Consider the following 22,596-nt stretch of genomic DNA (forward strand, 5'->3'; position numbering starts at 1 on the left):
GAATGCTTTCAGTTTTTGTCCATTGATTATGATGTTGGCTTCAGGCTTCTCATATATAGCCTTAATTATGTTGAGGTATGCTCCCTCTATTCCCATTTTGCTCAGTGTTTTCATCATAAATGGGTGTTGTACTTTATCAAATGCATTTTCTGCATCTATTGATATGATCATGTGATTTTTGTCTTTCATTTTGTTTAGGTGATGTATTATATTTATTGATTTGTGAATATTAAACCACCCTTGCATCCCTGGGATGAATTCCACTTGATAATGGTGTATGATCTTTTTGATGTATTGCTGGATCCTGTTTGCCAAAATTTTATTGAGGATTTTAGCATCTATGTTCATCAGTGATATTGGCCTGTAGTTTTCTTTCTTTGCTGTGTCTTGACCTGGTTTGGGGATCAGGGTAATACTGGCTTCATAGAAAGAGTTTGGGATTTTTCCCTCTTCTTGGATTTTTTGGAATAGTTTGAGGAGGGTAGGAGTTAGTTCTTCCCTAAATGTTTTGTAAAATTCGCCTGTGAAGCCATCCGGTCCAGGGCTTTTGTGTGCAGGGAGATTTTCGATTACTGTTTCAATTTCCTTCTTTGTTATTGGTCTGTTGAGACTTTCTACTTCTTCTTGATTCAGTTTTGGAAGGTTATATGTTTCTAGAAATCTGTCCATTTCTACTAGGTTGTCAAATTTCTTGCCATATAGTTGTTCGTAGTAATTTCTTATAATTGTCTGTATTTCTGAGGTATCAGTCATGATTTCTCCTCTTTCATTTCTGATTTTGTTTATTTGGGTCTTCTCTCTTTTTTTCTTGATGAGCCTGGCTAGAGGCTTGTCGATTTTTTTTATTTTTTCAAAGAACCAGCTCCTAGTTTTGTTGATTTTTTTGATTGTTCGATTAGTTTCTGTGTCGTTTAATTCTGCTTTGATCTTGATGATTTCCTTTCTTCTTTTTGCCCTAGGCTTTGTTTGTTGTTGTTTTTCTAGTTCTTGTAGCTGTAGGGTTAGATTTTTTATTTGAGATTCTTCTAGTCTTTTCAGATATGCCTGTATTGTTATGAACTTCCCTCTTAGGACTGCTTTTGCTGTGTCCCATAGGTTTTGAGCTGTTGTGTGTTCATTGTCATTAGTTTCTAGAAATTTCTTGATTTCCTCTTTGATGTCATTGTTAACCCATTCATTATTTAATAGCCTGTTATTCATTCTCCATGAGTTTTGGTGTCTTTGATTTTTTTCCCTGAGGTTGATTTTTAGTTTCAAGGCATTGTGGTCTGAAAAGATGCTTGATACGATTTCAATTTTCTTGAATTTGTTGAGGCTTGTTTTGTGTCCTATTATGCGGTCTATCTTTGAAAATGTCCCATGTGCCTTTGAAAAGAATGTATATTTTGCTTCTTTGGGGTGAAAAGTTCTATATACATCAGTTAAGTCCATGTGGTTTAGTGTGTTGTTCAATGCCTGTATATCCTTGGTGTTTCTTTATTGGATGATCTGTCTATTGTTGATAATGGAGTGTTGAAGTCCCCTACTATGAGTGTGTTGTTGTTAATATCCTTCTTGTGGTCTTCTAGTATTTGCTTTATGTATTTGGGTGCTCCTATGTTTATCAGTGTTATATCTTCTTGATGAATACTTCCTTTAAGTATTATGAAATGTCCTTCTTTGTCTCTTTTTATTGCCCTTGCTTTGAAATCTGTTTTGTCTGATATGAGGACTGTTACCCCAGCTTTTTTTTCAGGTCCATTTGCTTGGAATATTTTTTTTATATCCCTTTACTTTCAGTCTGTGTAAATCTTTTGTTTTGAGGTGTGTTTCTTGTAGACAGCAAATATGTGGGTCCTGTTTTCTTATCCATTCCGTTACCCTATGTCTTTTAGTGGGAGCATTTAATCCATTTACATTTAAGGTTATTATTGACATGTATTTATTCATTTCCCTTTGTATCTCTGTTCCTCTACTCTTTTTTTTTTGTTGTTTTTTCTCTTCCTTTTTCTTAGAATATTCCCTTTAGCATCTCTTGCAGTGCTGGTTTGGTGGAGATGTATTCTTTTAGTCTTCCTTTGTCTGAGAAACTCCTTATTTCACCTTCTGTTTTGAATGAGAGCCTTGCTGGGTAGAGTATTCTATGTTGTAGGCCTTTGTTTTTCATTGCTTGAAATATTTTTGACCATTCCCTTCTGGCTTGTAATGTTTCTGTTGAGAAATCGGTCGATAGCCTTATTAGAGCTCCGTTGTAAGTTATTTGCTGTTTTTCTCTTGCTGCTTTTAGGATTCTCTCTTTGTCTTGGAATGTTACCATTTTAACTATGATGTGCCTTGGAGTGGGTTTTTGGGGGTTCCTCTTGATTGGAACTCTCAGTGCTTCTTGGACTTGCATAACTTTTTCTCTCATGAGGTTCGGAAAATTTTCTGTCACTATTTCTCCTATCAGTTTTTCAATTCCACGCTCCTTTTCTTCTCCCTCTCTGATTCCGATGATCCTGATATTATTTTTCCTCATGCTATACTGTAATTCCCTTACATTTTGTTCATATTTTTTCAATCTTTTTTCATTTTGCTGTATCGTTTGAGAATTATTTCTTACATTATCCTCTAACTAATACGATCCTCTGCTTCATTTAGTCTGCTTTTGACTGATTCTACTGTGTTTTTCAGTTCAGAGATTACATTCTTCATTTCTTCCTGGTTCTTGTTGATCGTTTCTATGTCTTTTTTTATGCTGGTGTAGTTCTCTGCAAGTTCCCTGTAATTTTCTTGGAGCTGTTGGTAACTTCCTTGGAGGTTGTCATAGTTGTTTTTGAGGTTGTTGAGCATATTGAGGTTCTTCACCACCATAGTTTTGAATTCCATGTCTGACATTTGGGCTATGTCTATTCCATCTACCTCTCTTTCTGGGGATTCCTCTTTTCTTTTTATATTGAGAGGTTGTTTCTGTGTCTTACCATGTTGGATTCTTCTTGTTTGTTTTGTTATTTGGATTTGTCTGTTTTGCCTTCCCACCCTTGTGGTATGAGATTCTTTATGGTAGATCTGGGGGTTTCAGTGGTGCAGTCTCTTTGATCTCCTGAGCCTGATGTTCTTGGGGTATCTTTTATATCGTTTGTTTATGCTGTGTGGTTATATTTCAGATGCTCTTTGTTAGTATCTTCGTTCTGGCTAGTTGATTGAGAGTCACTCTATCCACTTTATCTTGAATTCTTTTGTGGAGATGTCAGTTCAGCCTTTGTGTGTTGTCTTGTTTTTCTGTGTCCACAGCTGGTCTAATGAGGCGGGTCAGAGGTTCCTGTTCCTTGTAGCAGTGGGCCCCCGCACGGCTCATTCCTTCCGTGTCTGTTGGAGCTAGCCAAGATGTCTTCGCAGGCACGCCTGTGAGCGGGTAAGGTGGCCCGAGACCTTTCCTCAGGCCTGTCACACAGTGCTCCGGGAGTTTCCCAAGGTGGCCAGGGAGTTATCCTCAGGTCTGCCGCACTGTGCTCCAGGAGATGGTCTCTCGCCTGCCAGTGCTGGGCCCCAGACACTCGTGTACAGTGGAAGTGAGCGATTGGTGCCTATTGATGTCGGCGAGGTATTTTGGCCCTTGTGCACCCCTGCTTGCCCAAGGCAGCCGGGGATCTAGCCTCAGCGCAGTGCTCCGAGTGAGTGTCTGTGAGTCGCTGCTGCCTGCTGTTCCTCGTGTGCCCCTATTCACCCAGGGCAGCCGGGGATCTAGCCTCAGTGCAGCGCTCCGGGTAAGTGTCTGTGAGTCGCTGCTGCCTGCTGTTCCGGCGCCACAGCCGCCCACCGTTCCCGCACCCGCCTGGGCGAGTATGCGCCGAGCCCGAGAGAATGCTCTGCGTTCTGGCCTGGCACTCTGGCCTGGCTCCCGCTGGAGCTGGCCAGGGGCAACTGCGCACAGTCTTCTGTGTATCCAGAGGTCCCTCCCTGTGCCCGTTGGGGCACTGATCTTATGCCTGTTGGGGTGTGTCCAAGGGGCCCCTGGACTCTTGGCCCTGTGCACCTGGGCCAGTGAATGACGGCACTTCCCTATGCACGCCCGTGACCCAAGGGGAAGGTTGGGGAGTGAGCGCGTGCATCTCTGCGCCTGCGCTCCTCAAGAATGTACTTTCACCCCTAAAGTTTTCCCCCCTCTCCATAGTTCACAAGAGAAAAATGTAAAGAAAAACATTACGATTTCACTTGCTCAGCAGCACGCTGTCTCCCGTCTTTCAGCGCCTATGCCGCCTGGTCATGTCCTGTCTCTGTCAGCCGGCGGAGATCTGCTTTCCTCCTGATTTCCCTCTGGAGAGGCCTGTGGTCGCCAAAAAGCCTTTGTGTCCTTTCAGCCGCGGCTCGGGCAGCCACCCCAGTAAGGAATCCCACTTTGTCCCTTTTTCTTCTTTCACTATCTTCACTAAACAGGTTGTTTCCAGATGGTTTTTCTCTAATCCAGCAGTGCCTTGGCTGGACTCCTGCCAGTGTCCAGCTGCTCACTGAGACGTTCTGTCTGCAATTAGCCCAAACTGCAGACGGGTCTCGGGAGCCTGAAAGCGCAGCCTCCCCTCACTCCTCCGCCATCTTCTGGCCATGTGTCCTCTCTCCCTCTCTTTCTCCCTCCCTTTCTGTCCCTCTAAAAATAAATAAATAAAATCTTTAAAAAATAAAATAAAATACCTAGTGCATACTAATTGTTCAATACATGTTAGCTGCTATTAAGAGCAGGAACAGCACAAAGTAAATACCATCTAACTCCTCCCTACAGGAGCTTATATTTTTAGTAGAGACTAAAGGCCTACACATGTGATCAGGGTAACTAGCAGGAGACAATTCAGTGGCAATGAGTAATACATGAAACATGTGTATTCAGGATTTGACACAGCAGAGCAATAAAGGCTGGAGTAGTCAAGTAGATTTCAGCCTTCTGGTAGCTCACTTACATGCAAATCACAACCCCTCCCCACTTGGAAGCCCTTTGCTTTTTCCCTTTGCAGTATTGCATGGGGACTCTGGTTTCTGTTCCAGATAATGGTTACTCTATTTCTGAAATAGATTCATCTGCAAATGCACTGAACAGCTCTGCTCAGCTGTGGACTTTGTCATTCCCTCTGGAGTTACATCCTGTCAACAGTGGCTTATTTTATTAAGTACAGATATTCCTCAACTTATAATGGGGTTACATCCCAATAGACAGCTCGTAAGTTGAAAACATCCTAAGTTGAAAATATCCTGTCAAAAATACATTTAATACACCTAACCTACCAAGCACTGTAAGTTAGCCTAGTGTACCTTAAACACACTCAGAACACTTACATGACAAAATTATCTAACACAAAGTCTATTTTATAATAAAGTGCAATCTAATGAATTTATTGAATACTGTACCAAAAGTGAAAAAACAATGAACGTATGGGTACTCACACAGCTGAAAGCAAAGTGGGCCTGAAGAATGTTTGAAGCACTGAACTAAAAGTAATTACATATGAGAAAGTGTCGTACTGTATAGCACTAGTCCAGGAAAAGATCAAAATTCAAAATTTGAAGTACAGTTTCTACTGAATGTGTATTGCTTTTTGTACCATTGTAAGTCAAAGCACGGTATGTCTGCATTTTGAAACTTTCACAATGAGCTACAACAACTGAAGCAGGGAATTCGCCCACATGTGAGATGCTGGGTTCCCTTAAAAGCCAATATGAAACACTTGGTTTCTACCATCTAAAATTCAAATGCACACAGGGCATGGGCAGGTGGCACACAAGTGAGTGGCACAGTCCCTGTGATCTCAAGGCGCCACCTTATGGAAACTATGCTCTTCAAGTCCCACAATTTTAAATCTGGGCAAAGAATTCAAATTTAAAAACCAACCAAACAAAACCCCACCTTGTTTGTGGTCCAAACAAAAGTGCTGGCAGCCCGGTTTGTGACCTCTACTATAAAGTGTAACAATGACACTGACGACCTGAGGTTATACCACATGCTGTTACGCCCAGTGCTCCACAGGGACCTATAATTAGCATGTTTTGTATTAGATTCTGAATAGCAAAACTACAGATAATCCAACCAATACTGACTACTCCAATTTGAATACTTTAGTATTCAAACTCCAAGAAAACTGAATGGCCAACCAAAGCATCCAAGTGTTGACCTGATCTGACCCAAGCCTCCATTCCATTGTCACCCATGCACATTCATTCCTGCTTCAGTCTTTGTACTTGCTGTCATCTCCAACACCAGTCTTCACATGGCTAGCTCCTGCTCATCATTCTGGTCTCATCTCAAATGTCATCACTTTGGATGACTACCCTAGCTAATACTCCTTCAGGCCCTCCCGCAACTCTACGACATCACCCCATTTAATTTTCTTCATAGTATCCATTCCCTGAAATTAGCTTGCTCATTTTCATATTTATCTCCGAGTAGGTAAGGTAGGTAAGCTTCATTGAAAAACACCTTTTTCACTGAGTGTCATATACATATGGTAGATACATAACATTTTTTTTAGCAAATGAATTAACATGTGGCTGGAATCTTGTGGTCAATGCTACCATAAAACCTCAAACCTTCCACCACCCTATTTCAGACAAGAAGTTTCATTATCATCATCATAATCATGTGACAAATCTAAGCACTGCATTTCATTGATATTTCAATGTGTTACACTTTAAGAAATTCAAGTGAAAGAAAAATATCCAAATAAAAACAATGATCTAAAAAAACTTACGGAGTAAATTACATGCATCTGAGTTTGGCTGTTATTGACTTCTATTTGGTAAGATAAGCAAGTGCTACCAAAATTCTGTGGATTCTTCCCTAGCACGTGTAAGCCACCATGTCGGAAGGAGAGACGTTGAATATGTGGAGGATCAGGTTGCACTGAAAGATAGAAAAAATACAAATTAGTTTCCAGAGTTGATTTTGATATGATAAGTACATGGGTAGAGATAATGAAGGTCACAAAGTTAAATCCAAATAGGGGTGATACTTTGAACAGCCTTACATGATCAGACATACAGTTCTAGATTTCTGATTAGGCACAATTAATGCAAAAAGCTTATTTTAAATTGCCTAGTAAAATGGATCTAAGGAACATCTTTGGGTATCTGGCAGATGACTTGAATTCTGACCTGTATCTGGTTAGAGCACGGCCAGGGTATGATCTGGACATCCAGCTGCCTCATAAAGAAAAGAAGTGCTTGGATCCAGATGTGTATCCACCTAATGAGTAACAAGGCCACCAGGCATAAGGAGTTTCCCCAGCTCTCACACATTTGTACCAATCAAAACCAGAATTTAAATACTAGCCTAGTCTCTGTCACATGCTACAACATGGATGAACCTCAATGACATTATGCTAAGTGAAATAAGCCCGTCACATAAGAACAAGTACTATATGATTCCAATTATATGAGGTATCTAAAGTAGTGAAAATCATAGAAACAGAAAGTAGGAAGATGGTTACCCAGAGTAGGGAGTGAGGTGAGAGGGAAATAGTATTCTGGGCATCAAGGTTCAATTTCACAAGATGAAAAAGTTCTTGAGATCTGCCATACAACAATGGGAATATATTTAACTTCTGAACAGTACACTTAGAAATGGATACAATGTTAAATTTAATGCTATATGATCATACCCAGAATTTAAAGTAAAGTAAAAATCAAATTAGCTTAGTCAATTTAGTTTTTTGGGAATCAACTATGCATAAGACTGCACAACAAAAGGAAATGGATAATTAACAGAAAACCTGAAGATGTCAACTTTTAGCTAAAAAGGATCTCCCTTTATGTCACCACTAATCTATAGGAAGAAAACTAGCAAAATGAGCTTCAAAAGGTCCATTGAGGACAACCTGCCAAGCAAGGGAGAGAACAGAGAAGGGCTTTGCTTCAGATGATCCCACCTGACATGTTCCTGCGACCTCGCTCCCCTGACCTATAACTAAGCTGCCTTTGGTTCATTATTAGAATTCACTTCCCTGACAATCTGAAAGAGTGGCAAATAGTGCTCTGCTCACAGACTTGGGAGCTTTTGTCAATTCGTGGTTATTTACCTATAAATTTTCTGTATACCACTTAGCCAGAATCTGAGCTCCCTGCTGGGGTATTACAACAAATTAAATAAACATGATGCTTACAGTAGTCTGCTTTAGAGATTTACAAAACACTTTTATACACCTCACATCATTTGGACCTTACTACAGTTGACCCTTGAACAACAAAGGCATTAAGGGAGCTGCCACCCATCCCCCACTCAAAAACTTAATGACTAATAGCCTACTGTTGACCAGAAGCTTTCCAGATATTATAAACAGTCAATTAATGCATATTTTGTATATGTATTATATACTGTATTCTTATAATAAAGTAAGCTAAAGAAACTGTTATTAAGAAAATCATAAGGAAGAGAAAATAAATTTATAGTACTGTACAGCTTTATTGAAAAAAAGACAAATAAATGAACCCACACAGTTCAAACCCATGTGGTTCAAGGGTCATCAGCTACCTAATCCTTTGAGATCAAGAGGGACTATGCACCCTGTTTTACAGATGAGGGACCACTTAAAGAGAGTTTCTATGCCTTGTCCAAAGTGAAGCAGCTGGTACCTCAAGCAGATCTTTGTTTTCAAGTAGGAGGCTCTTTCTAACGGGTTAACACTCAGCTGCACAGGCTGTTCTGGCTGATCAGTGCCTGGACCACGCACAATGTCAGATAATTTGAATATCACTCCTGATCACTGTGATCTAAGCTTTTTTAAACTATGAAATAAATAATTCAGGAACTATATTCAATCATATTTATTCTACAGCATCATAAGTAAGAGTCAGAGAGCCTGGGTCTCAGTCTTGGTTTTGTAACTAACTGCTTGCTCTCAGTCTCAGTGTACACAAGGAGGAAGCATGTGGCATAGGTACTCAATAAATATTAGAATTTCTAACCTTGCTTCTCTAAAAAAATATTTAAAAAGGTATAAAAATATATCCTTTTTCTGCAAAGATCTTAAAATCAAAATCCTTTTTTATTATTTGTATTGATTGTTCAAAAGACGTAACACTTTTATCCACAATGCCATACAGGACTTCTAAAGCTTACCATGAGAAGTTAAAGGCACTATGTTGAAGGATGGTCTAATTTTTCCTGCATTATCCTTGACCATTACTTGAACACTGTGCTGGTCGAAACTGGAATCCTTTACTTTAGTCAGAGTAAAAGAACAAGTTATGTGTTGACCTTCTCTATGGATGTTTTCACACTGAAGTATTTCTCCCAAGCTTCTGTGCCTATAAGGTAAAATGAGACAATCTTCTGCATTATCATTAACAAGGAACTCAAGAAGCAATGGCAGAATATTATGAACCCTTACAAATTTTATGCATGTATCTATGTCATCCTTCAACTCTTCACTAGAAAATCTTTGAAACCAAATGGAGTAATTTATGGCTATTTATAATTTGCTTTGACATCTCACTGCTGCAAATTTTTTAAATGATGAGATTTCCCTTTATAATGTAAATTGTGATTTTGGTTTTACATGAGGTTTTCTATAGTTTTAATTTTTCAGCTTTTAATGACTGAAGATGTTCATGAAAAGCAATATTTATACACCTAATATAGGAAACTAAAGAACAACATAAACAAACGAACTAAATAGAACAAGGAGCAGAATAACAGTCAATAGGGGGGAGGGGGAGGGAGAGAAGGGGGATAAGTAAGGGAAGGATTTAGTCAAGGAACGTGTATGAGTGACTCATGGACATGGACAACGGGGAGGGATATGATTGTGGGAGAAGGGGTGAGCTGGGTGGGGGGGAGCAATGAGGGGAAAATGGGACAACTGTAATTGAAAAAGCAAAAAATAAAATAAAAAAGGCAATATTTGCAATATGACAACATAGCTTTTTCCAAAACCCCATTTTATGTGGCTCCATTTCATGTTCAAAGAAGAAACAAATGTTCCTTTTTGCTGAACATTGGTACCTTCAATAGCTATGAAAACTATAGGAGTACTGGCGCTTTTTCCTCTTTTGAATACAAGGTGTTATGAGGCCAGAATGAGAAGTTTTATGCTTCTTGAAAACACCCCATCTGTTGAATTCCGATTCTCCTCTGGTACCTCTGTCTGCCTCTTCCTTGTTTCCTTGTCTTGTTCCTTTCCCCTCTCCTCTTCTCAGAGGGCTCCCAACTAGTCCACAGCCCTCTGCACATTCCCCTCTATTTCTTACTCCCTCATCTGTTCATCCCCAGCTTATCACTTGCACCCCACAACTAGAATTTCTATGTAGGGATGCCTAGTCCTGACCTCTCACCTTGGACCCAGTCCCAGATCTCCAACTGCTCCATTTGAGCATCCCAGTCTTGCCTCAAAATCAACATCCAAAACATCAGCCCCTCTTCCCTGACAAACTGCCTTTCCTTCTAATGGTCCCCATTTCCACCTGTCAGAGCTCATGTCCTCTGGGCTCCTCAATTACAGCCTTTGAAGTCACCTTTTGCCCCTTCTTTCCCTATATTCTATCACCAAATTTTGTTATTTCTTCCTTTGCAAAGCTTCTTGGAATCTCTCCTTTGATATCCCCATTGCCTTCACCATGTTTCATGTCCTAATCACTTCAGGCTTCATGTCTTCTTGAGAATGACCTCTTACACCTTCATTAATAGTTCCCTGCAATCACTGCCAGATCTATGTTCCAAAACACACTGACTTTCTAAGTGACTTACTTCAGTGTATGGCTTTAACTGCCTTCCATAACCAGTACCACTGGTACTTTATTTCCTGTTTCAAAAATCTGTACACATAACTTTACTCAACGATCATCAGCACCTAGCATAGTGCAGGCAAAGAGAATGTGCTCATTACACTTCTTTTGTCTAGGCCATCAAAGGATTCTGTTCTTGACAGAAGACACAGGTCAAGCCTTACATCATCAACCAAAATGGGAGCTGTGCAAAGATTCTGCAGAAAAGGGAAATAGTTTAAATAATGAAATGAGAGGAAAGAGTTCCAAACCCTTGACCTGTTACCACAGAATATCTGTAGTCATTTAAAATGCAGATTCCGCTTCCAGTCAAGATGGCAACATAGGTAAACATGGCTTGCCTCGTCACACAACCACATCTAAATTACAACTAGATTATAGAATAACCATCACTCAGAACTGTCTGAAGTCGAGGTGAATGGAACTTGACAACTACAGAATTAAAGGAACCACATCCATCCAGACTGGTAGGAGGGGCCCAGACATGGAATGGGCTGATCCCACATCCACGTGTGGTGGATAAAAATTCAGGAGCGATATCTCGGGAGCGAGGAATCCCAGCCCCACACCAGGCCCCCCAGCTTAGGTTTACCAGTGCCAGGAAGGTAAGTCTCCACACTTCTGGCTGCAATAACCAGAGGGGATTCAGTAAGTGGAAGAAACTGCTGGAGATGCAAGTAATTCCTCTTAAAGAGCCTGCATTACAGACTTACTCAGACTTATTCCCTCTGAGCTCCAGCAACAGAGTAGCAGTGTGAAAGGCACCAGTGGCGTACAGGGAGAGGCTGAACTGTCTGGTATCAAGGGAAGAGCCAGGGGAAAGCTTTCTCCAAGACAGAGGTGAGCAGAGGCCATTGTCCCTTTTCTGAACCCTCCACCCACAGAGCCAGCAGGTGGATGCCATATCCGAGACTCCATCAACCTGGCTAACACTGTTTGCCCCACCCTGGAGAACACATGAGACTCCCTCCCACCCAACTTGCAGGCCCACCCAAGCTGTTAACGAAGACTTTTCCATATGAATGGCTGGTCTTGGCTCATGCACCACAACTTCCTAAATCCTCTCAAACAAGCAACAGTTGGCCTCAGTGAGCCCCCAGTCCCCACAGCCATACCTCTTACTAAGTGGCCCAAGGACCGGCACTAGCAACAGCCAGTCTAGATTCACAACTTAGCTTTGCCTGGGAATCTCCAAGCCCAGCACAAGTAGCAGCCAGCTCAGATTGCTTTATGGCTCAGGCAGGGTGGCCCTAGGCAAAACACAGGTGGGGGCTGACCTTGGCGTGCACCACCTAGGAAACCCCAGAGCCTGCACACCCAGTGGGCAGCTACAGACCACGTTGGAGCACCACCACCCTGCCCCTGCACAGCTGATCCTCCACAGAGGGAGGAGGTTAGTGGTCAGTGGTCATAGCCAGTCCTTGCAGCTGACTGGCCTGGGTAAATACCTCCCATTGACCTGCCAACAACAATCAAGGCTCAAGTACAATAGGAGGGTGTACTCATCCCACACAAAGGGTGCACCTTGAGTACCCCACTTGGGTGATAGGGGAGGCTGTGCCACTGGACCTTCAGGACACCTATTGCATTAGGCCACGCTACCAAGACACAGTGTCATGGGAGCTCTACCTAATACACAGAAAAAAACACAGGGAGGCTGCCAAAATGAGGAGACAAAGAAACATGGCCCAAATGAAAGAACATACTAAAACTCTAGAAAAAGAACTAAACAAAATGGAGATAAGCAATCTATCAGATGCAGAGTTCAAAACACTGGTTATAAGGATGCTCAAGGAACTTAGTGAGGACCTCAGCAGCATAAAAAAGATCAAGTCAGAAATGAAGGATACACTGATTGAAATAAAGAACAATTTACAGAAAAACAACAGTAGAGTGAATGAAGCTGAGAATCAAATCAATGATATGGAACATAAGGAAGCAAAAAACAATCAATCAGAACAACAAGAAGAAAAAAGAATCCAAAAAACAAAAAACAAGGATAGTGTAAGCAGTTTCTGGGGTAACCTCAAGCATTCCAACATTTGCATCATAGGGGTGCCAGAAGGAGAAGAGAAAGAGCAAGAAATTGGAAATCTATTTGAAAAAGTAATTAAAGAAAAGTTCCCTAATTTGGTGAAGGAAATAGACATGCAAGTCCAGGAAGCAAAGAGTCCCAAACAAGACGGATGCAAAGAGGCCCACTCCAAGACACATTATAATGAAAATGCCAAAGGTGAAAGCTAAAGAGAGAATTTTAAAAGCTGCAAGAGCAAAGCAGCTAATTACCTGCGGGGGAGTTCCTGTAAGACTGTCAGCTGGTTTCTGAAAAGACACTTTGCAGGCTAGAAGGGATTGGTAAGAAATATTCCAAGTCATGAAAAGCAGGGAACTACAGCCAAGATAGCTCTACCCAGCAAAGCTATCATTTAGAATCAAAGGGGAAATAAAGAGCATCCAAAATAAGAAAAAAATTAAAGGAGTTTGTCATCACCAAACTATTTTCATATGAAATGTTCGAGAAACTTATTTAAGAAAAAGATGATCAAAACTATGAAAAATAAAATGGCAATGAATATATATCTATCAAATAAATCTAAGAAATGAACTGAGCAAACAAGAACAGGGACAGAATCATGGATACAGAGAGCATATTGGTGGTTGCCAGATGGGAGGGGCATGTGGGGGAATGGGTGAAGAGGTGAAGGGCTTAAGAAGTACAAATAGGCAGTTACAGAATAGCCATGGGGATGTTGAGTACAGTATAGGAAATGGAGCAGCCAAAGAACTTACATGCATGGCCCATGGACATGAACAAATGGTGTGGGGATTGCCTGAGGGAGTGGGGGGAAAAGGGGAAAAAAATGGGACAAGTGTAATAGCATAATCAATAAAATATAACTAAAAATAAAGTGTAAAAAATACAGATTCCTCAAAAGTCCTTCCAGAAGATCCTACTTAGAAGGCTGTGTCCAGGGCCTAGGAATCAGTATTTTGATAGCAGTTCTCCAGGGGATTCTGCTGCAAATCATTTTCTTTTTCTTTTGGAAATCATTTTTATAAAACTCCAATCTACTCCCATAAATAAAGTCAACTAACCTTTGACAAAGGAGCAAAGGTAGTCTTTTCAACAAATGGTACCAGAACAACTAGATATCCACATGCAAAAAAATGAATCTAGTCACAGACCTTACACTCTTCACAGAACTAAACTCACAATGGATCAGAACTATATACAAAATGTAAAATATAAAACACCTAGGTGATAACACAGAAGAAAAACTAGATGAATCAGGTATGATAATGACCTTTTAGGTACAACACCAAAGGTATGAGCTATAAAAAATACAATGCTCTGGCTGGTGTGGCTCAGTTGGTTGGAGCGTCATCCTATAAACCAAAAGGATGCAGGTTTGATCCCTGGTCAGGGCATATACCTAGGTTGTGGTTTCAATATCCCTGGTCAGGGTGCATATGGGAGGCAACCAATCGATGTTTCTCTCTCAGAGAGATGTTTCTCTCTCTCTTCCCTTCCCTTCTCTTTAAGAAAAAAAAAGCAATGAAAAAAACGTCCTCAGGTGAGGACCTAAAAAAAAAAGAGAAATAATTAATAAGGTAGACTTCATTTAAACTAAAAAAACTTCTGCCCTGCAAAAGACAGTATCGAGAGAATAAGAAAACAAGCCACAGACTGCAAGAAAATATTTGCAAGAGACACATCTAATAAAGAACTGTTATCCAAAATACACAAAGAATTCTTAATGCTAAACAAGAAAACAAACAATCCAGCTAAAAAAATGTGCCAAAAACCTTCACAGAAACTTCACCAAACACAGAGAGGATAAATATGGTAAATAAGTATATGAAAAGATGCTGCACATGTCATCACAAAGTGCAAATTAAAGCACCAAGATACAACTAATCCTATCAAAATGGCCAAAATCCAGAATGCTGACTACACCAAATGATGGTAGCATGTGGAGCAACAGGAACTCTCACTCATTGCTGGTGGGAAGGCAAAATGGTATGGTCACTTAGGCAATTTCTTACAAAACTGAACATATTCTTACCATATGACCCAGCAATCACACTCCTTAGTATTTACTTAAAGGAGCTGAAAATTTATGTCCACACGGAATCCTGCACACAAATGTTTTTAGCAGCTTTTATTTGTCAGTGCTACAGCTCAAAAACAACCAGTATGTCCTTCAGTAGGTTAAACTGGTACATCCAGAAAACAGGACATTATATAGCCTTAAAAAGAAATGAGCTATCGAAGCCCTGGAAAGACCTGGGGGAACCTTAAATGCATATTACCAAGTGAAAGAAGCCAGTCTGAAAAGGCTACATATTTTATGACTACAGCTATGTAACATTCTGGAAAAGGCAAAACTATGGAGGCAGTGAAAAGATCAGTGGTTGATCAGCGGTTGGGGGAAGGGTGAATAGGCAGAGAACGAAGATTGTGGATACATGTCATTACACTTGTGTCTGAACTCACAGAATGAGAGTGAACCCTAAGATAAAATATGGATTTGGGTGATAATGATGGGTCAAAATAGGTTCACCATTGGTACAAATGTACCACTCTGGTGGGGTGTGTTAGTAATAAGGGAGGTTATGCATGTGGGGGGGCAGGGCATATATGGAAAATCTCTGTACCTTTCTCTCAATTTTGTTGTAAACCTAAAATTATTCCAAAAAATAAAGTCTTTAAGAAAAGAAAAATTCAAATCTAATATATGTATTCCTTCAAAGGCTGTGAAAAGACATGCTTCAATATAGAAAATGTTCTTGTTCCTTAAAAAATAGTATGTAAGGCTTTTCTCCTTAGTTGTTGGCCCCAGTGGTTCATGAATAGGAACAGCCTTTTTAAAAACTAACTGCGCTGGCTAGTTTTCAGATCACACAGGCCTGGAATGTTTTCCATCCACAGCCAGAAACAGAAAGTGAAGACACATGACATTTTTGTTACATAACTAAAGAAACCTGTGTAGAAAATTAATTTTGTTTCAAATAATGAAGGAACTCCTTTAATGGGCAATCTTTCAGATTCTTTTTTCAATTTTGCAACCTATTTCACATATTCTCATGGATTCAAGATATGTAATTTAAATTTTTGCTGTAATTTAGAAAAAAATAAGAAAATAGAAAATACTGGTTTTGAGTAGACAATTTTTGGGGACTACTTGTGAGAGATCAGATGAAAACCTAAGATAGAAGGCATTTGGTTGCTTCATGTTAAAATTCACACACTGAGCCCTGACCGTGTGGCCCAATTGTTTGGAGTGTTGTCACATACACCAAAAGGTTGAGGGCTTGATCCCCATCGGATGCATACAGGGTTGGGGCAACTGATCCATGTTTCCCTCTCTCTCTCTCTCTCTCTTTCTCAAATCAATAAAAACATATCCTTGGGTAAGGATTTTTTAAAAATTCATACACTCAAATCCTCCACAGACTCACACAGCAGGCATAATAAGGAGGAAATGGACAAATAAAGGACTATTTTCCCAACTCTGAAGATGATTAATGTGGTAAGAAATTCCCTAAAATTCACTGGCATGGTTAGTCTGTAGCTATTAAGGTCAGGCTCCTTCGGTGCCATACTCTCCATCGAGAGCCACAAGTCACTGCCCTGGGTCTTCAAAATGACACTGCATTTTTGGATTGGGTATTAGGGAGACAGCGTAGCAGTTTGACATGATTTACACTGGCACCTAAATCAATTCCAAGTGCTTGGTAATGAGTGAGCCATGAGTCTCTCTTTCTTCTGTGGTTTTTATTGGAAAGAATCTCTCTAGGGGAGAGCAGAGGAGAAGGAAGTGTGGGCTAAGCGCTAATCCTGTGAGGTGGGGGAAGAAGCCAGTAATGTGTACTGGTTACATCTGCAAGGGAGTAGAATGAATAATAAAAATAATATAACTATCATGTATGGAGGGCTTACTATATACATGTTAGCAGTTAGGCATGGCTCTAAAAACTTTTCAGACAATTGCAGCCCTCGCAACAACCTTAAGAAGTAGTAAGATTATATTTATCTGGCAGGGGAGATACCATGATCAAGAAGTAGTAAGATTATTACTACCCCCATTTTAAAGATTATAAAACTGAGTCTTGAAGAGAAGGCACTTGCCCCAAATCACACTAGTAAGGAAGAGAACCAAGATATGAACCCAGGCAGTGTGGTTCCAGAAAAGAATAAGTTACGGGATTGTGAAGGCAGAAGATACAGAATCTCTATCAGTGCGCTCAACAACATTTTCTGGGATTATGGAAATGTTCAATATCCGTGCTAACACTGGAGCCACTAGTCATGTGTGAAATTGTAAGACTGAGCAACTAAAGTTTTAATTTGCTTTAATTTTAACTAACTTAAATTAAAATGTAAAGAGTCACATGTGGCTAGTGGCTCCTATATTGAACAACACAGGTACAGCACAAGTGCACGCTCATGACCAACTCCAGGAATGTGTATGACAAGAAGTGCTATCCCCCACTGAAATTAAGAAGTGATGCTTTGAAATAAAAATATATACATATATGAAAGAAAAAGAGGGGCTATCCCTAATCCCTGCCCCCTGGAGTGCCAGTGAACCACTACTCCCTTGGGATGACTTCTTGAGCCACCTCCAGTGATGGGAGGTTGTACTCTGCACTTTCATCAACTGAGGGCCAAAAGGCAGCTCAAGCACCGCCTGTTGTAAGCTTTAGCAAGACACGGCATCAACTCAGAAGAATAATGCTTTTCTTCCAATTGGTTGGTCCAGTTTTTGTTTGTTTTTTGTGATTTGTTCACCCAGGAGGGCAATCATTTTGCAATTGGCTCTAAGACTTGGTTTGTGCTAGTATACGACCCAAGGCTCTTCCATATTTTTCCTACAAGAAATCCAAGGACTAGGCCACCATCTACCTCCAGTGTCACCCCCATTGCTGTATCTGAGTTACATTCATGCATAGTCAGCCATGGAATAACACAGCTTTAAGATGTTTTCCCTTCCTTTCCCTGTCCCCTCTATAGACACAGACTCTTTAAAGGTCTTCCCTGTTATTTTACCAATAATAACTCCAGGGAAAGGAAGAGGAGTTAATAGTATAATAAACACAGGATGTTACCAATTTTAAGACCTCTTAAAAGCCTGTAATAACAGCTCTCTTCAGACTTTGGTGCAACATCATCAGAGCCAGGCTGCTCCTTTTAAGGGTTAGTTCTCTGGCTCCTTCACTAGCATTTCTTTAGAGAGTGGGATCTACTGCATCCTCCTCCCTCTTTTTTTTTTAATATAATTTATTTGTTTATTTATTTATTTATTTTTAGGGAGAGAGGAAAGGAGAAAGAGAGAGAGAGAGAAACATCAATGTGTGGTTGCCTCTCACTCGCACCCCCAACTGGGGATCTGACGTGCAACCTAGTCATGTGCCCTGACTGGGAATCGAACCAGCGACACTTGGTTCACAGGCCGACAATCAATCCACTGAGCCACAGCAGCCAGGGCTCCTCCTCTCGTTTTAGTCCTGAACTATAATGTTCCTGAGTTGTTATCCCTCCTAAGTCCTCACCCCAGTCTCGAATATTCCGTTGCTTTGGATCCTATCTACAAAACATTAAAAACTGAAAAGCCCTGGCTGCTGTGGCTCAGTGGATTGAGTGTCGGCCTGCGAGCCAAGTGTCGCTGGTTCGATTCAAAGTCAGGGTACATGACTAGGTTGCACGTCAGGTCCCCAGTTGGGGGCGCGAGTGAGAGGCAACCACACAGTGATGTTTCTCTCCCTTTCTCCTTTCTCCTGTCTCTAAAAACAGATAAATAAAATAAAAGAAGTCTTTGTTAAAAAACAAAACATTAAAAACTGATATATGGAACATGTACCGTGTGTCAGGCACAGGGGAAAACAAGACACAGCCCCTGTTCTCAAGGGAGACTGCAGCCTGGGGAGGGCTACCACTAGGTAAAGAGGAAATGACAACACTGCACCCAGTACCACGACACAGGAAAGTGCAAGTGGGACATGACAGACAATGACAGGGCACTCATAGCCAGACTTGAAAGGTCAAGAAAGGCTTTGTGGAGAGAAAGTGATGTCTGAAGTAAGATAACAACAAATAAGAGGCATCCAGGTGACAGGGCAAGACGCGGGCTGTGAGGGGATACAGAATGGTCACACTATTCTGTTGGAATTCCATCATTCTGTTTGAGCATTTGACAAGTCCATTTGAGGAACTGAAAGAAGTTCAGTGTGGGCTGAGGAGCAGAGGGCAAGAGGGGAGGGGCCATCCAGCTTCACCAGCAGGGCTTTTCATCTTTGCCAGAAGTATGTGAAATCCCAGGTAACTTTGGAGGTTTTTGTTCAAAAGTTCATGTGACTTTTGCATTTTATTCCATGATCTAGCCATGAACATTTAAATATACCAAAAAGCCTTTTCATCAAGTCATCGGGCAAAATGGACAGTCCAGGATGAAAGGCCACGTTTATCTTATAGCTTCAGAAGTCCTGGACATGGTTTCTGCATTCCATTCAATCCAAAGGTTGTGTGAATAGCAGATTGCCAATGCTAGATCTCCCACTTTCCCACCCTGATATCACACTGACTATATATCCCCATTCCTCTGAACATTCTTCCCCAAATGCCATCCTCTGAGAAGCCTCCAACTATGCTGCTTACCTTCATCAAAGCCTCCCAGTCTCCCCCTGCTACTACCCCAAGCTCCACGCTAGCTTCTCATGAGTTTGTCTTTACCGCTACAATACCTAACCTTCATCTTCACTCTTCTTTTAATATAGGTAATTGTATTGGGCACTGTCTTCTCTTTACATTTTAAGCTTTAGGAGCAGAGACATGTTTGTTTCTTATCTCAGCTGCTCATTCAGTGCTTTGCTTGCCCACAATGTGTGCTAATTAAAGTTTTATTGAATTGAATTGGTTAACCTGCTTCTTTCTTCTTTGTTCTGCTACTAATAATTCTAGGCTCCAAAGGAAAGGAAATTATTAAATATTAATTTAGAAATTTAACAGATTTTGTAGCTATAGTCACAAATATCAAATATTAGTTATTTTGTAGAAAACTAAATTAGTTTTTAACCCTTTTTAAAAGTAGACACCAGTGCTCACTTCAGCAGCACACAGACTAAAATTGGAACGACACAGAGAAGATCAGCATGGCCCCTGTGCAAGGATGACACTCAAATTTGTGAAGCATTCCATATTTTAAAATAAATAAATAAATAAAAGTAGACACCAATGATTCATACATTGCTGGTGGGAATGTAAAATGGTACAGTTATTCTAGAAAACAGTTTGGCAGTTTGCTATAAAAGTAAATACACAATTACCATGGGACCTAACAACTGTATTCGTGGGCACTTATTCCAGAGAAATGAAAAGTTATATCCACAGATATTTACTGCACCTTCATTCGTAACAGCGAAAAAATTAGAAACAACCACCCTGGCCAAGTGGCTCAGTTGGTTGGAGCATTGTCCTGACACCAAAAGTTTGCAGGTTCAATCTTTCTTTATCTCTTTCTTCCTCCTTCCCTCCCTCCCTCCCTTCCTTCCTTCCTCTCTCCCTTCCTTCCTCCCTTCCTTCCTTCCTTCCTGTCTGTCTTTCTGTCTGTCTTGTCTTTCTGTTTGTCTATCTCTCTGTCTTTCTTTCTCCCTGTCTTTGTCTTTCTCTCCCTCCCTCCCACTCTAAAATTAGTTAATATGTCCTTGGGTGAAGATTTTTTTAAATAATAAAATAAAAATAAAAATAAAAGAATTACAAACAGCCAACATATCCTTCAATAAATGAATGCTTAAACAAACTGGTACATCCATATCATGGAATACTACTCAGCAATGAAAAGGAATAAACTATTCATACACACTAAAACTTAGATACATATCAAGGATATTATGCAAAGTTTTTATAAGTTGGCCTCAAGCAGTTATATGCTGTATGATTCCATTCCAGTCGTCGTCAGCAGCCGTCCGTCTCGAGAGACGATGGTGTAGCTTCTTAAGAGTCTATCTGCACCGCCGAGAATGGTTGTGCAGTCCGACTCGGGAGTGACACGGTATCTGTCTCCTCCCGTGTTAAATCGACATCTTGCGATGACGCTGGAGTGTCCTCTCCAGTGAAGCTGAAGCTACAGAGCCTGGGCAGGGTAATATGGAGGGTCTGCTGTTGCCCATGCAGCAGAGCCCCCCTCTCTTCGCAGCTGAAGTGTCCAAGGGAAAGACGGAGTCAATACAGCTTGGCTTCAGGTGCGCCGCAGGAGTTGCCGGTGTTGACTACAACGTCAAACCGCCTTAGGGACTCCGGCTCCGGATTTTCTGTCGGGGTTTACTCCCTTAGCCTTTCCCCTGAAGAGGTATCCCGCAAGGTAGCGGAGGTTTTTTGGAGTCAGAGTTTTCCTTCTCTGATGTGCCCTGACTGGAAGATCGAACCAGCGACACTTAGCTCGCAGGCCGACGCTCAATCCACTGAGCCAATCCATTCCAGTAACATTCTTAAAATGACAAAATTATAGAGGTGAGCAGATTAGTGGTTGTCAGAGGCTAGAGCCTTGAAGGGGTGGAGTGCGGGGGAAGGGGTGCAGAGGAGAGGCGAATACGGTTATAAAAGGGAAACGAGGAATCCTTGAGGTAATGGAACTGTTCTATATCAACACATGTGATCAAATGGCATATAACTACACATACACACACAAATGAGTGCATTAAAACTTGTAAACATTTAAAACATTTGCTGGATTGTACTAACACCAATTTTCTAGTTTTGATATTGTACTCTAGTTACATAGGACATTATCATTGGGAGAAACTCGGTGAAGGGTACACAGGATTTGCTGTGAGTTTTTTGCAACATCCTGTGGTTCTATAATGATTTTTTAATTTTTAAGTAGACATCAAAAGCAGATGCATTTTCCACTGCAGCAAACTGCCCAACTTCCTGGGTGTGCCGAAAATAGACTGTTCTTTTTGTTTTTTTAAACTAGGTTAGATCCAAAGACCATCACTATAGCCCTCTCTCTATAAGTCTCCTGTCCAGACTTACCAGTAGTAGAGGGTATAGTTAGTGTCAGGACTTGTGTTCCTTCCAGGGAGCCAAGTACACTTCATGTAGTTCAGATTGTGCCATACACATTGTAGCTCAGTCACAGCTGATTCAGGATCACCTAGAATACCCAGACAAGAGTTTAGGACCTTCCTTTCCTTGTAAGGCAGACTAGCCAGTCACTCTGGCGGATAGGGGCGGTGGGGGTGTTTCATACTGCTTTACCCAAATCTAAAATGCTCATAACTTTCTCTCTCACTTGAAGATACTAAGAAAACACTTTTATTATCATTGAGGGATCCTAACTCGTATAGCCCTAACTGGAGAGATAGCTAAAAGGTTGAATAATATTTTAATCATAAGAAATGACTACAGGCTGGTGTGGCTCAATGAATTGAGCACCAGCCTGTGGACTGAAAGGCTGCCGGTTTGATTCCCAGTCAGAGGCGTTGCAGGCCAGGACTCCAGTTGGGGTCGTGACAGAGGCAACTGATAGCTGTTTCTCTAGCACATCATGTTTCTCTCCCCCTTTCTCCCTCCTTTCCCCTCTCTCTAAAAATAAATAAATAAATTTTTAAAAGAAAATAACTACAGGATTCCTAAATGAACGTGAAAATATAAACAACCTCTATATCTACCTTTTTTCTTCACAAATTTGCGTGTCACCTTTGCACAGGGGCTATGCTACCCTTCTCTGCCTCATTCCAATCTTAGTCTATATGCTGCCAAAGGGAGCACTATCTACTTATTTTTAAAATAAAAAATTTATTGAGTTATAATTTACCTCATATTTAAGTCAATACTATCACATCTTGTTTTAAACATTAAATATTTTTTCT

At 40.8% G+C, this 22,596-nt stretch overlaps 1 protein-coding gene and 2 non-coding genes across 3 annotated transcripts in view; 1 reads left to right on the top strand and 2 right to left on the bottom strand.

Moving 5' to 3' along the window:
- Positions 1-22,596, bottom strand: part of IL13RA1 (interleukin 13 receptor subunit alpha 1) — a 64,975-nt gene that overhangs the window by 24,867 nt on the left and 17,512 nt on the right. Inside the window, exons 4-6 of the mRNA XM_090265058.1 lie at positions 21,758-21,878; positions 9,059-9,246; positions 6,693-6,844 (exon numbers count right to left, since the gene is read on the bottom strand). Coding sequence (XP_090121184.1) covers positions 6,693-6,844; positions 9,059-9,246; positions 21,758-21,878 — 461 coding nt within the window. The remainder of the gene's footprint in view (positions 1-6,692; positions 6,845-9,058; positions 9,247-21,757; positions 21,879-22,596) is intronic.
- LOC149990882 (U6 spliceosomal RNA) lies at positions 19,821-19,927 on the top strand. Its single transcript, XR_016508704.1, has one exon. It is a non-coding gene; the product is annotated as a U6 spliceosomal RNA (small nuclear RNA).
- LOC149990883 (U6 spliceosomal RNA) lies at positions 22,389-22,495 on the bottom strand. Its single transcript, XR_016508753.1, has one exon. It is a non-coding gene; the product is annotated as a U6 spliceosomal RNA (small nuclear RNA).

The sequence above is a fragment of the Furipterus horrens genome, unplaced genomic scaffold (assembly GCF_987537825.1).
Source record: "Furipterus horrens unplaced genomic scaffold, mFurHor1.1.pri manual_scaffold_17, whole genome shotgun sequence".
Classification (NCBI taxonomy): domain Eukaryota; kingdom Metazoa; phylum Chordata; class Mammalia; order Chiroptera; family Furipteridae; genus Furipterus; species Furipterus horrens.